The sequence below is a fragment of the Anopheles merus genome, chromosome X (genome assembly GCF_017562075.2).
Source record: "Anopheles merus strain MAF chromosome X, AmerM5.1, whole genome shotgun sequence".
NCBI lineage: Eukaryota > Metazoa > Arthropoda > Insecta > Diptera > Culicidae > Anopheles > Anopheles merus.
This window is the reverse complement of record NC_054081.1, coordinates 23,099,815-23,113,722: the sequence shown is the minus strand read 5'-3', so window position 1 is coordinate 23,113,722 and position 13,908 is coordinate 23,099,815. Positions and strand designations below refer to the sequence as shown.

Genomic DNA, 13,908 nt, shown 5'->3' with positions numbered 1-13,908 from the left:
ATGAATTCTTGATCTTCATGCTCGTTAAGTCGAGAATTTCGAATTAATAAGAATTGATCAATGCATTACTGTTGCAACTCGGTATGGTGGTATCCTGTATATTGTATGGTATCTTGTATGCATGTATATTTCCTTTTTTTGGTGCATACAAACCCTCTAGCAGAAATGTCAAACTGATGGCCTGCGGGTTTGGCCCGCAACCGCTTGAGCTCAAAATAATTTGTAGAAGCATTTCTGCTTCCATAGTACATGTCAGTCAATGGGGGCCTTCACGATTCTAGTTAGTTTTTTGTATGGAGTTTGACAGTTGGAGGCTAAAATCATGTAAACAATCCATTCAAAACCACACAAAAAACTAGCCTGCGATTTTCAGTCTAGAAAATTTTAGCCTAAAAGCTAGAATTAGATTCGAGTACCTGCTCGCAAACACGGAGTTGTTTATATTTATCCCAAGGTGCATTTAAGAGATCAGGTGGTGGAATCTGGAATCAAAGTGTATGTAGTCCAGGTGGTCTCATAGCATTAACCAATTAACCAAAGTTTCGTTGAAAATGATCCAGCCGTTTCGGAGCTTGCTCGCAACAAACACCGTGACACGAGATTTTTATATATATAGATTTTATTTTGATTTTATTTATTTTTTTTTTATTTTATGCATATGCATACAGAGAATGGAGGAAAAATCCGACAAGGTTCAATGTTGATGCATGATATGACAATTCATAAAGAAACCTGTGTAAACTATGTAAATGTTACCTTAGTTTTGTATACGTCTCAGAATCATGCGTCAACCATTAAGAACCTTGATTCTGCTGTCACACTGACAGTTGTCGAAGTGCAATGAAGAAGAACAATAAAGATGGACTCAGATCGAGTTGAACATTCGAGCAAGAAACAACTTCAGCCTTCCGTTATTATCTTCAGTAATTTTGTCTCCTTTTACACCTGGGAAGTTGAAAATCTCTACATATTTCAAGAGTCCGGAGTGGGGCCCTTTCCGTTTGAAATTCGTAGGCTGAAATTTCAGCCTGTCAGCTGTTTGCATTGTATAGCAGTTTTCGAGCAGCTATCTAATTGAGTATAATATACAGGTGGGCTTATCCCAAGGTGTATGAATTAAGAAGGCTGATTTTTATCGCTTCTGCTTCTGAATGAAGATTTTGAGAGTGTTTTGAGTATTCGTTAAGCCTCCAGAAATCTCGTTGGAGCAAAAGTATTCACTCGTTCTGCCAAAAAGTGATGTTCAAAATTGGTTATGAAAAAATGCTATGAGACCACCTAGACTACATACACTTTGATTCCAGATTCCACCACGTGATCTCTATGATGCACCTTGCGATAAATGTAAACAACACCGTGTTTTCGAGCAGGCACGCGAATCTAATTCTAGCTTTGTGGCTAGAATAATCTAGACTGAAAATTGCAGGATAGTTTTTTTGTGTGGTTTTGTTTGGAGTGTTTACATGATATCAGCCTCCAACTGTCAAACTCCATACAAAAAACTAACTAGAATCGTGAAGGCCCCCATATTCATAAAAATAATAATCTGTGCAAGAAATATACTCCCACCACGTCGTGGCAACACCAAATCTGGCTGGTTCGACGATGAATACAGACAAGTGAACGAACCTAACAATACTGCATACCGAGCAATACAACAACGCCGTAGAATGCGGGCATGCGCAGAGGAATGCTCACGGTTCAGACGCGAAGGGAAACGTGTCACCGCTCCAAGAAACACGCATGGGAAGAGCAAAACTTGAGGGAACTCGAGCAAACCATAGAGGCGAACGGACCGACACGAAAGTTTTACCAAGCAATAGCAGGTCACCGAAATAACGGTTTACCTAAAGTATCCTGCTGTCGCAACCAGGATGGATATCTGGTTAGTAACCAGCCAGAGGTCCTCTCGCGGTGGGCTCAGTACTTTGATGAATTACTCAACGACCAGTTTAACGAATAGCTAGAAGCGCCACTAGCAGATAATGTCATGCTACTGCCACCTAGCATAGAAGAAACACGAAAGGCTATCCGTCGGCTGAAAAATAACAAGGCACCCGGAACCGACGGAATTGTAGCTGAACTGGTCAAGAATGGAGGTGCACGACTAGAAAACGAGATTCATCAAATTGTTACTGATGTGTGGGAGAGCGAATCGATACCTTGTGATTGGAATCTCGGCATCATCTCCCCCATATACAAGAAGGGAGACAGGTTGGATTGCAACAACTACACAGGTATTACGATGTTGAATACCTCCTATAAAATATTCTCCCAAATCCTTCAGAATCGTCTTGTCCTGCCTGTCGAAGAGATAGTCAGAAACATTCAAAGGGCATTCCGAAACGGAAAATCAACCACTGATCAGAACTTCTTCCAGAAGATCTTAGAGAAGATGGCTGAATACGGACACGACACATACCATCCCATCATTGAATTGAAAGCCGCATATAATAGCATAGCCAGAGTAAAATTGTACGACGTTTGGTGTTAAGCCATCAAACGAGGCACTTGGCGACCGATTAAGTAATTTCTATTATAAAAAAAACTTGTATAAATTAACAAAATCATTTACTCAACAGGAGTTAAAAACGCAAGCTTTCATACTTTTTTGGCATATTGTTTAGGCAAAGGTCAAACCCATACCTAAAGATGGAGTATCAAAGATAGAACATCTAATTTCTGCAAAACGTTGCTGAAACTCGTTAGTTGCCATAAAACAATGCAAATGTTGGAAATATCACGGCCAAGCTACACGTACCGGATGACATCGGACGATGCCATAAACCTGTTAACGCCAACTGTCAAATCTCATACAAAATCGGCCCGCTGTGATCCGACACGGCCCGGCCCGACGCGAATCTCTTGTTTGCGGTCCTACGTTTTATGGCATTGTCCTATGTCGTCTGCTACGTGCAGCTTGTCCGTCAGAGGACTATACCAGTTCAAAATAATCTGCTACAGGGGCCCTTTCTGTTTTAAGTTCTTCCCGCTGCGTAAAGCGATCGAAAACTTGTCAGTCGCTCGATCAATGTAGCTAGAGAACAAGAACCAATAACGATAAAGCGAGGTGTAAGGGGAAGGAGGGGAGAATGAGACCGTGGGTGTGAACTATTTTTCGGCCACTATCATTTTTGCGCCATCACGGTCGTGTACCGGAGCTTTTTTATCAGAAAGAGACAAACACATACAGCGCGCTCTCTCGAACGACTGTAAATGGTTCAATCGATGAAGAGCTTCGATCGGTTCATCGGACGTTTCTGCTCGCTTTCTCGATCGGTTTCGACGAAAAGCGAGCTAGAACCTGAGCTCAAAAATTGCTCGATTTTGTTGTGCGGGGTAGACTGAAATTTCGGCCTGCCAGCTGTTTGCATTGTATAGCGGTTTTCGAGCAGCTATCCAAGTGCGTATAATATACAGGTGGGCTTATTCCAAGTTGTATGAATTTGGAAGGCTGATTTTTATCGCTTCTGTTTCTGAATGAAGATTTTGAGATTGTTTTGTGTGTTTGTCAAGCGTCCACAAAGCTTGTTTGAACAAAAGTTTTCACCCGTCCTGTCAAAAAGTGATACTCAAATTTGGTTATAAAAAACATGCTATGATACCACCTGGATTACATACACTTTGATTCTATGTTTCACCACGTGATCTCTTTAATGCACCTTGGGGTAAATGTAAACATGTAAACGCACGCCATACAAGTTCACAGCCCCAGAGCCCTCGCATTAAAGAGCTTGCGATCCAAGGCAGTTTTTTCGTCCCTAGCTTTAGCAGTTATAATTATAGCACGCCGAGAGCAGGTATAACAGTGGGTAGCATACATATGCTATACTCAGTTCACATAATTCTCATTACACTCAAGTAACAAAAATTGTCAACATACAACACACAATAACAACCCTTAAGTCAGGAAATGTAAATCAGCAGAAAAACTCTTATCCCAAAACACTTACAAAACATGCAAGCCACACACTAACTTTCAAGGAAGAAAAAACATTACTAAGCACAAAACCCGTTACAACGCAGTTGAAGCGTAAAACCATAACATTGCATAATAGCAACCATCAAGTCATATACAATGAAATAGGAGACACCGTACTATCGTGTGTACAAATAGAACCGTTACCCGCAAGCGTAGAAACAAAACACCGCATAAGCACAAAAATCCAGAACTGACCTTACAGAATAAGCGAAACCATATAAAAACTCAAACTCTGATCTTCAGCATAATTGACACAAAACAGAAAGCGAAAGTAAAACCAAATCTAACTATACTCGTAACTCGTATAAATAAAGATGTAAGATAAAAGCGAGTACCGCTCAGTACGCACAGTGACACGGTTCAGTGGAGCCGTTTAAGTCTTATCTTAATTCGCACAAACAACACAAATGTGTTAAATTAATGCATTGTGTCCACTCGTTACCTGGAGCCCCGATGGCTCCCAGTGATCATCCGAAACTCTGCTTTGTGCTAATTCAATGTACCTAGTGAGTGATGTTTAAAACTACAACACCGTTGATCTACCCTGTCGCGTACGTACCGAACATTACATGGCGACCATGACAGGACACGAACCTGCAATCTTCGGATTATACCTGTAATTTGTAGCATGCTAAAGAGCTGAATTTAGACATTTTATTTTGAAAAAATCAAATAAAATTGAGAATGTGATCGTTTCGACGAATAACACCACAATAGGCATAATTTATGGATAAAAAATATAATTATTTAAAATACCTTAAGATTTCGAGCAGACGATACTGCTTGCAACCCTCGCAATGTTTGACGGGTAGCTTTGAAGCTAGAATAATCTAGACTGAAAATTGCAGGCTAGTTTTACACTTTATCAGGGTTTCACACTTTATCTCAAGCCCGCGGGACCCCTTCCCGAATCTGTCTTAGCCAAAGCCAAGACTGCGGTATGATGTTTGAAAACGTTGATGATACCTGAAAACGTTGATGATACCTGAAAACGTTGATGATACCTGAATTCATCGGATGCAATGCTGAATCTGCGGCACATTTCTCGAAACACACTGGTCCGCGCCGAGGACATGCGGTCGAATATTTTTTTTCACGGATAACCTTTGTGTATATCAGTCTATTAGAAATACTCAATTATCCTTTTCGTTTTTTTAGCAAAAAAGACAATTTAATAAAATGAGTGAATGCATAGTTGTTTAATTCAAATATTTACAAGTGTTAAGAAAGTAGTTTGAACTGTTTAAATAATCTTTTATGGTAAAAACACGAACAAATAATTGACTGTTTTCAGTACACTGATGTACACAAAGGTTATCCGTGTAAAAAAATATTCGACCGCATGTCCTCGGCGCGACCAGTGTGTTCGAGAAATGTGCCGCAGATTCAGCATTGCATCCGATGAATTCAGGTATCATCAACGTTTTCAAGCATCATACCGCAGTCTTGGCTTTGGCTAAGACAGATTTGGGAAGGGGTCCCGTGGTCTTGAGATAAAGTGTGAAACCCTGTATGTGTGGTTTTGTATGGAATGTTTACATGATTTCAGCATCCAACTGTCAAACTTATACAAAAAACTGACTAGAATCGTGAAGGGCCCTACAGCTATATTTTTAACTTTTTTTACACCAAAGTTTTAACTTTTGTAATGTAACTCTCGTCCCAAAATGAAAAGAGCGACTAACGATTTGATTTTGTATCATATAGTATCATGTGAAAACTAGGCTGCTGTCCATGCTGCTATTTTCAGTGGCATTTTGGCCCGCGGGGTCAAATGAGTTTGACATCGCTGCCCTAAAGCTTGGTTCATTTTGAAATGGGGCACTTTGTTTACATTGTAGTTGTGCCTCCTATGGACAAAAATGGAATCTTGTGAATCGTGTTGCCGACAACAAAAAACACACTTTATCAAATTATCATGGAATTTGTTTTTTTTCTTGCTTCAAGATAAGGGACATTCAAGAGGAGAAGCGAAATCTGATTATGCACAACTATCTGCTTAAGCCATTAGCTTCATCTCGGGAGCTGGCAAAACGGTTAAGTTTATCCAAGTTGACTGTTGCACGAATGATTTAAAAGTACAAGAAGACACAGACGACTATCTTAAGGTGCAAACTAGGCGACGGAGTGGAACTGTGAATCATGCAATGTGATTGAAAGTCGTTCGGAAAATTCAGTCTAACTCAAACATCTTGGACTATGATTTGGCCAAAAATCTTAACGCCAACCGCTCTACTGTACGGCAAATCCGACTCCGAGAAAATATTAAGTGTTTTTGTGTCTATAAACATCTAAATCGAAACTTGAAAGAACAAACAATGCCCAGAAACTGGTCGGAAGCTGTACGATCAGATGCTGACCAATCCGCTTGGTTGCATTTTGATGGATGATGAAACCTACGTGAAAGTCGATTTCAAACAAATTCCGGAGGTAAAATTTTATAAGGCCAAATGCTCGCAGCAACGTCCCCAAGAGGTTTAAATTTGTTTTCGCTGATAAATTTCCTTACAAAATGATTAGGCAAGGAATCTGCTCATGTGGCAAAACCACCACTGTGTTTGTGGCAAATAAGCACATAAATTAGGATTTGTATAAGAAAGAGTACTTTAAGAAACGAATTTTGCAATTCATGAGGTCTCATAATGGTCATGTTTTGGCTTGATATAGCAATCTGCCATTACAGCAAGGACGTGCTATAATGAAACAACGATAATGGTTTGAAATTCATACGAGAAAACCTAAATCCAACAAATTTCCGCTAGTTTCGCTCAGTAGAGCGATATTGGGCAATAATTAAACAATAATTAGAGAAAAAGGGAGCAGTTACTAAAAACATCATACAAATCTAGAGTTGGTTGACCTTACTGGCCAGATCAATCACTAAAGCAGCTGGGCGCCGGGTGATAGGCGGTATCAACATTAAAGTTCGGGAATTTTTTACAATAACAATGATTTTTTATTTAATTTTTATTTTAAGTTACATTCCAACAAAACCAATGTTTCATTCAAACAAAGGTTTCAAATGGATTAATGGTAAAAAAGATACACCCAGTACAAAGTACAGAATTTATAAATTATCTAAGCCTTATATACCTGCACATGATTTGACATGAAACTAATTATTTCACTTTTTCTACAAATTGTATGAAAAAGAGCCTCCCGCATAACGAGTGATTTTTTAAACGGAACAATCTCGTGATGAGGGGTTCTACTGTACTGTAAAAACATATTGAATATTCATGCACATCATATTGAACGTTTCGTATCATTTTTATAAGTCTTTTTTGATGATTTTTTAAAGCTCAGGCATCAATTTCGCTTAATTTGGCGACACTCAAGGCCAACCAACCCAATTCACATTCTGCTGGATTCCTGGCGACACAGCTATTCAGGGAAACAAAATAGCAGAGCGACTAGCCAACACAGGATGTAATAACCCGGCCTGCTGCCATAAAACTCTTCCACGCCGTGACGGCACCCACAGTCTGATGACAGCTCCACAGTACGCTTGCAACATTCCCCTAATCGATTGCAAAACTCCCCTAAGTGATTGCAAACATCCACAGCTTGCATGCAATATTCCCCTACCGATTTGCAACATTCCCCTAAGTGATTGAACTATTCCCTTATATGATTCGAAACCCTGTAATGAACAAAAGTTATTTAGAATATGTAAATTTTCTGTCCTAAATTTTCATGAGAGCATTACTGCCGTTAATTTTCGCATACATTTTTCCGCATATCCGGGATGCGAGCTTTGTTGTGTTTAAATTATATTTATCAGTGTTATGGTCCAGAATGATATTACCTTACCTTGAGTAATTTTAACTCGCACACTACATGGTTTGATAAACTTTTGTATCAAAGTCAATGCTACGAAAATGTTGTGAGCATAATGCAATGACTTTGTAGCAGTTGCGGATTTAACGATAAGAAGTTGAGCGAACACGGGGAGCTTCATCGATGTAGCAATGGGAACAGTAGCCTTATTGAGAGCCCCCGTGCACGGTGCGGGCCCCATGAACAAGGAATACTGAGCAACATAACTCCCTCCCTCCTGTTAGTTAGTTCCCTAAAACCTGTTAGTTGCCTGATCAGCAAAGCAATTCTACGATAAACACCCCCTCTCCCTCGGCCAACTCACACAATCCTTTAACTGCTCAGGACCCTAGATCCGCCACTGCTATGAAGCGCATGATGGAGTGGCGGTCTTGACCTGGGTCCGAAACCGCTCAAAGTCTCGCGCCTTCGTCTGCCAGTCTGTTATCTCGGCCTTAATGACGGACGCCTCCACGCCATCTTACCACCTCAGTTTGGGCCTACCACGCCTCCTCTGTTCTTGTGGAAGTCCCAAAAAGACGGGTCGATCGTTTCCATGCGTAAAACATGGCCATCGGAGTCGCACGCTAACATACAAATGTTTAACATTGAAAAAGCAAATCATCAATCATTTGCTTGCATTTGCTTGCAGCAAATTGAATATTTTGATGTATTACATTTCTTTTTATTCCATAGTGGCGACAGCCCACTAAGCTGACGGGTTGAAATTGAGTTTAGCAATATTGAAAAATAGTGTTATGATTTTGAAAACAATACTTTGGCTTTCCAGTCTTGAAATCATCCGTGCAGCCTTCAGCATTCGTTTAAAGTAGTTGAGTAGTTCAGCGTCTAAATTAAAGTAAAAACGAAGACTGCTTAAAGATCATTTGTTAGTTTGATTGTTTTTATAAATTACCGAGTAAAAGAAAGTGCCTTTTACTAACGTTGCAAAATGTTGCTAGCGATGAGCAGGCGGCCGAGCTCTTCATGTTGGGGTTGGAGAGAATTTCCATCGAAGTGTATGATTAGCACGAAATGCTATCGTGAGAATCTGGGAGCATAAAGAACTACCGAAGGAGTGAAAGCTGGATGTCATTCACCAACCAAAAGAGGATGGTGGAATCCTCGAATTTTCGAGCCATCACAGTCCTCCATGCCGCCTACAAGATCCTGTCCCAGATTCAGTTCTGCAGATGCACGCTTTGCCACAAAAATCATTAGCAGCTACAAAGTTGGGTTTGTGAGTGGCAAACCCACCACCGATAAAATTTTTACTCTTCGGCAGATCCTCCAGAAGTGCCGAACGCGCCAACATCGATTTCACGGTGGCCCACGATGTCATAGACTAGAGCGAACAAACTTCCTTTTTCCTAAAGTTTTCTTTGAAGAAACATGGACAAAAATAGTCAATTTTTAATGGATTAACTCCACTCGCCAAAATGTGAAAGCGCTGTCAGTCTAACTTCAACCAGGATGACCAAAAAGTGAAGCAACCTCGTTGAGAGGCAGGAGCGATTGAAGAATGGCACCCCTATGCATCGAATACGGTAGAAGCTCGTTCCGGCATCTACAACATCATTGCACTATTAGACAACAATCAGAGCATCGAAAGAAAGCATATAATGGCGGCCGACCCTTAACGACAAGAAGTTCCACAGGAAGCTGAAGAGGAAAAACTATAGAGAAGTGTCTACATCACTGCGTTCGCTTGGCTGCGAGGTCGATGTAACCACCCAAAACAGTGAAAAAGTATCTGAGAAACATGAGCATACTTATCAGGAAGCGTAAACGGCGTTTACTGATTTAGCAGCGGTAACGACGCCACAACTCAAAGCGATAATTTAAGCATAAAAAATTTCAAAATATCGATATTGAGCAGACCACAAAAAAACACCTGGAATTTCAATATCCTGTTGGAGAGGAGAATGCTCAAAGCGATATTTTGGCTATATTTTTGTGCAAGGACAATGTAGTCGATACAATGATGAGTTGGACGAGTATCAAACTCACCAGAGTTTGGATGGTTGGCCATGTTATGTGCATGGAGACCAACGACACAGTTCGCAAAATTATTTTAAACCGTCCACAAGTGCAAAGATTTCGTGATAGGTAAATGACATATCAAGCACTACGCGGACTAAGCGGTCGTGTGAGGTAATGTGACCGAAACGGGCCAATATCAGTAGCCCACACACCTCTCTTACAAGTTGTTGATCAATTTTTGTTGATTCGTTCCTTATTCAGAAATCTTTGACTTCCTTTTTCCACTTCAGCAGTGATACCGTCTTACAACCGCCTCACTCATCAATCATAGTAGTTTAGTTGATTTTAGCTGGTTTTCAACGGCTTCAATCTTTTGCCAAAACTGCTTTAATTTTGAGATTCGGCAATTTTTCCTAGAAACCCTTACAATAGTGGTTTTGAAGCAACGTGTAATGATTTGACAAATAAAATTTCCAATTTAGAAAACCGTAAACCTCCAAATCTGCGTAAGTCGAGTACCACGAAACTCTGGAACAAACTGTAGTGGCTTTCAAAACGATTTAATACATAAATTATTTCTATCACTTTATGTTATTTGTATGAAGATTATTAATTTTACAAAACATATTTGATCGAATATTTCTGCATAACTACAACTTTAAAAAAACACATTACATACTTTCCTATGTAATGCCGCTGGATTAAACCCTTGTGTACATCAGTCTTCTGGAAACGGTCAATTATTATTTTATTATTTTTATCATGCAATTTTTCGTTCTTCTGTTATCACTTCTTCTTCTTTGGCTCAACAACCGATGCCGGTTAAGGCCTGCCAACACACTTGTGGGGTTGGCTTTCAGTGACTTATTGATTTCCCCCCATAGCAGGATAGTCAGTCCTACGTATGGTGGCACGGTCTGTTTGGGTCTTGAACCCATGACGGGCATGTCGTTAAGTCGTACGAGTAGACGACTGTACCATGAGACCGGCCTCTGTTATCACTATTTTGTTTCATTCGATAAGCGGTGTAACGCATGTCATTCTCGTTTCTTTTCCCTCTCATTTGTTCTAAAGAGAATCACTGAGCGTTAGATACAAAGCTGAGTCTTGAGCAAAGCCGCCATACACTTTTATGTAACGCGGCGCTCAACGCTCTGGGCGCTGCGAAAATCGTTTTCGATCCACGGCTTATTCACTCTCTTGCTCTGTAATTATTCTCTCAGCAGCTACATATCAGCAAAAAATATTGCAGTGGGAAGAAAGAGAGAGCGCATATTCCAGAAGCAGCATTGTCTCTGAGAATTAGAAAGAGAGTGAATGATCCTAAGCCAACGAAACGCTCTATCCGCTCTCTTATCTTATACTGTGCTCGCCGCAGAAAGCCAATGTAGAATGCCAACGATCAGAATTGTACATAAAGTGTTAAGAACGATTCAGGAAAGTCTTCTGTGGTCTTGAGATAAAGTGTGAATCCCTATATTTATAAGTTAGCAGATTTTCATTTCAAAGGATATAAATGTTGCCTATCTCATTCAAAAATCTAAATTTATTTCAAAGGATATTAATCTTGTCATCTCAAAAAAGATTGAGGCATACCTTTGTCGTGGCATCCAACAGATGCCGGTAGAGGACCCGCTGATGATGGTGGCACCTGCATCACTTGCTGCTGTTGGTGTTGACGAAAGTAGTCGGACCATGCGTAGTTCATGTAAGCCGCATCAAGCCAGCCCGCATTCAGAATGAAAGGATTGAATGGCCCTGGGTGACCGTAGGCGAAATCTGTCCAAAACAAACAAGAAGAGATTTTATTTTAATGCAATAATAAGTTCGAGAAAATACGTTTACATAAAATACTGTAGTTGTAAACCGCAAACCCACTGTTTGTCTGATTTTTGTCTGATGTTTTATATTCGAAATTTAATTGTTTTTATTATCTACCGGAAACGACATGGTGCTCTTTTTCAGGGGTCTCCCAAATATGACCCTTGGACCCGAAAACTGGTCAAATAAGAGTCTATCATACAGACTGCGATGACTTTTTAAAGGTCAAAATACTTAGTTAATAATGTTGACTGTTTTCATCAAAGATTGTATTTCTTATTATGTATTAAAATATTAAATATCGAATCAAATATTATCAAATCAAATATCAAATAATAAGTTAAACGTTCAACCGTAAGCTATAGCTAATGTCAAATTGTCTCTAAACGACGTTATTTGCGAAGCAGCCCGCTAACTGAATAGTTTGGAGTCACATGGGCTATTTGAAAGACGCGCTGGTTTCTTTAACAACGGTTTGATTGCTATTCTCACCATCTCGTCAAAGATTATTTAATTGACAAAATCTCGTTGCTAACAGTTTTAATGTAGCACCAATACATAGGTTTCTTTGATTCAAGTCATTTTCGTAAGGAATTTACATTTACCAGTTGAAATCATGTAAACACTCCGTATAAAAAAACACGTCAAACTTGCCTTAGAATAGATTAGATTATAGATTATTTTAGTCTGCAAATTTTGAAAACGCCTTTTTGTTACATTTAATAATCAACGCTGATTTGTAACATTCGCTATCAGAATGATTCAGATATGTTTGATTTTTTTTCAGTTTCAGCATAAGTATTTCATCAAGAATGGTAACTTAGGAACCCAGCAATACAGCCTCTTTGGATCGTTCCTCCTGAACAAAAAAAAGTTCCGTAGCTCATTTCAAACAGACCTATTTTTTAATGCAAATTGTTTGTACATAACTGTCTAAATAAAATCAAGTGGAACACAGCTGTGCATTACTACGTGGCGGCAATGTTGCTGCCTATCGTGGCGGGACTTCTGCAATGTCTTCAAAGTAACTAAAACTAAAACAACTCAAGCTTTGATTTCACTGGCACAAAAGAACATTACATGAAGAGTAAAATAATTCTTACTTTGCTTGGATCGAGGCTCGCGTGGTCCATCTACCGTCACCTTAATCGCTTTTGTATAGGTAGCAATCTGGCACGGGTACGAGCTAATTGTGATGGTGATCGAGAACGACTTTCCGCGCCCAGATCGCCCGACGAATCGAAGATCGTTGAATTTTGCCACCTGATTCTTCATAACCGCAGTCGCGTTACGGAGCTCAGCGTGGAAGTTCTCATCATTGCCGGCTTTTATAGTCACGAGCGTGCCATCTTGGATATCATCTAGTGCTATCACTTTAAACGCACATGGTAAGCTCTTGTTGGAACGCCAGTGCGTTGGCAACGCTGAGCAGAGAACTGCGGGTGATCCCGTTTGCACAAGCTCGCCGTGATACTCCTGAAGCATCTCATGCAGATTAGCAAACATGTCATTGATTGTGGTTGGCATCGATGGGCTTTGGCAGTCGCTGCTAGTAGCCGCCGGTAGATGCATTGGACGATGCTGATGTTATACTGGAGAACGTGATTGTACAATGATATTGCTGCTTTTACCGTTACTGTTGATTTTAATTTTGTGTTTACTCGAGAAAACACCTCTTTCTACCGAGGCATTCAATAATTAGTTTGATAGTTGTTTATGATCAGTTACAGTTGATTGTTAAACACACGTAAATAATGATGAAAGGTTGAACTTTGTACTCGTATTTAAGTATTTTCCAGGAAACTATTCTGAATGGCTTGAAGAGCAATAACCGCTGCAACCTCACATGTTATGTCAAGGAAAAAGCACAGAAGTAAACAAATCACAATATTTTTTCAGGAAGCTGGAAAAACACCACACATGTGCACTTCACCTGGTAAATAAATACACACTGAGACGAAATGTGGCAAAGTCTCTGGCTTCTTGATATCGGTAAAAATTGGTTAAAGTAATGTTGTGAGAGTGCGATTAGCTTATGTTGAAAACGGATTGTAGTTTGAATGACTGAAATAAATTGAAAAAAAAAAACAAACAGGAAAAACTGTTAGGAAAAAAACGCAAAATACTTCAAGGAAGGAGTAAATGAGAACCACATGATGACCCATATCTACATCTATAAACACAATGTAACACTTAGACTCTCTCTCTCTCTCTCTCTCTCTCTCTCTCTCTCTCTCTCTCTCTCTCTCTCTCTCTCTCTTTCTCTCTATCTCTTTTTTTCTTTCTCTGTCTCTCTTTTTCTC

At 39.8% G+C, this 13,908-nt stretch overlaps 1 protein-coding gene across 1 annotated transcript in view; it reads right to left on the bottom strand.

The window, feature by feature from the left end:
• Positions 1-13,716, bottom strand: part of LOC121589013 (segmentation protein Runt-like) — a 28,656-nt gene extending 14,940 nt beyond the window's left edge. The window contains exons 1-2 of the mRNA XM_041907568.1: positions 12,709-13,716; positions 11,381-11,563 (exon numbers count right to left, since the gene is read on the bottom strand). Of these exons, the coding sequence (XP_041763502.1) occupies positions 11,381-11,563; positions 12,709-13,177 (652 nt within the window). The 5' untranslated portion in view covers positions 13,178-13,716. The remainder of the gene's footprint in view (positions 1-11,380; positions 11,564-12,708) is intronic.
• Positions 13,717-13,908: the final 192 nt, after the last annotated feature.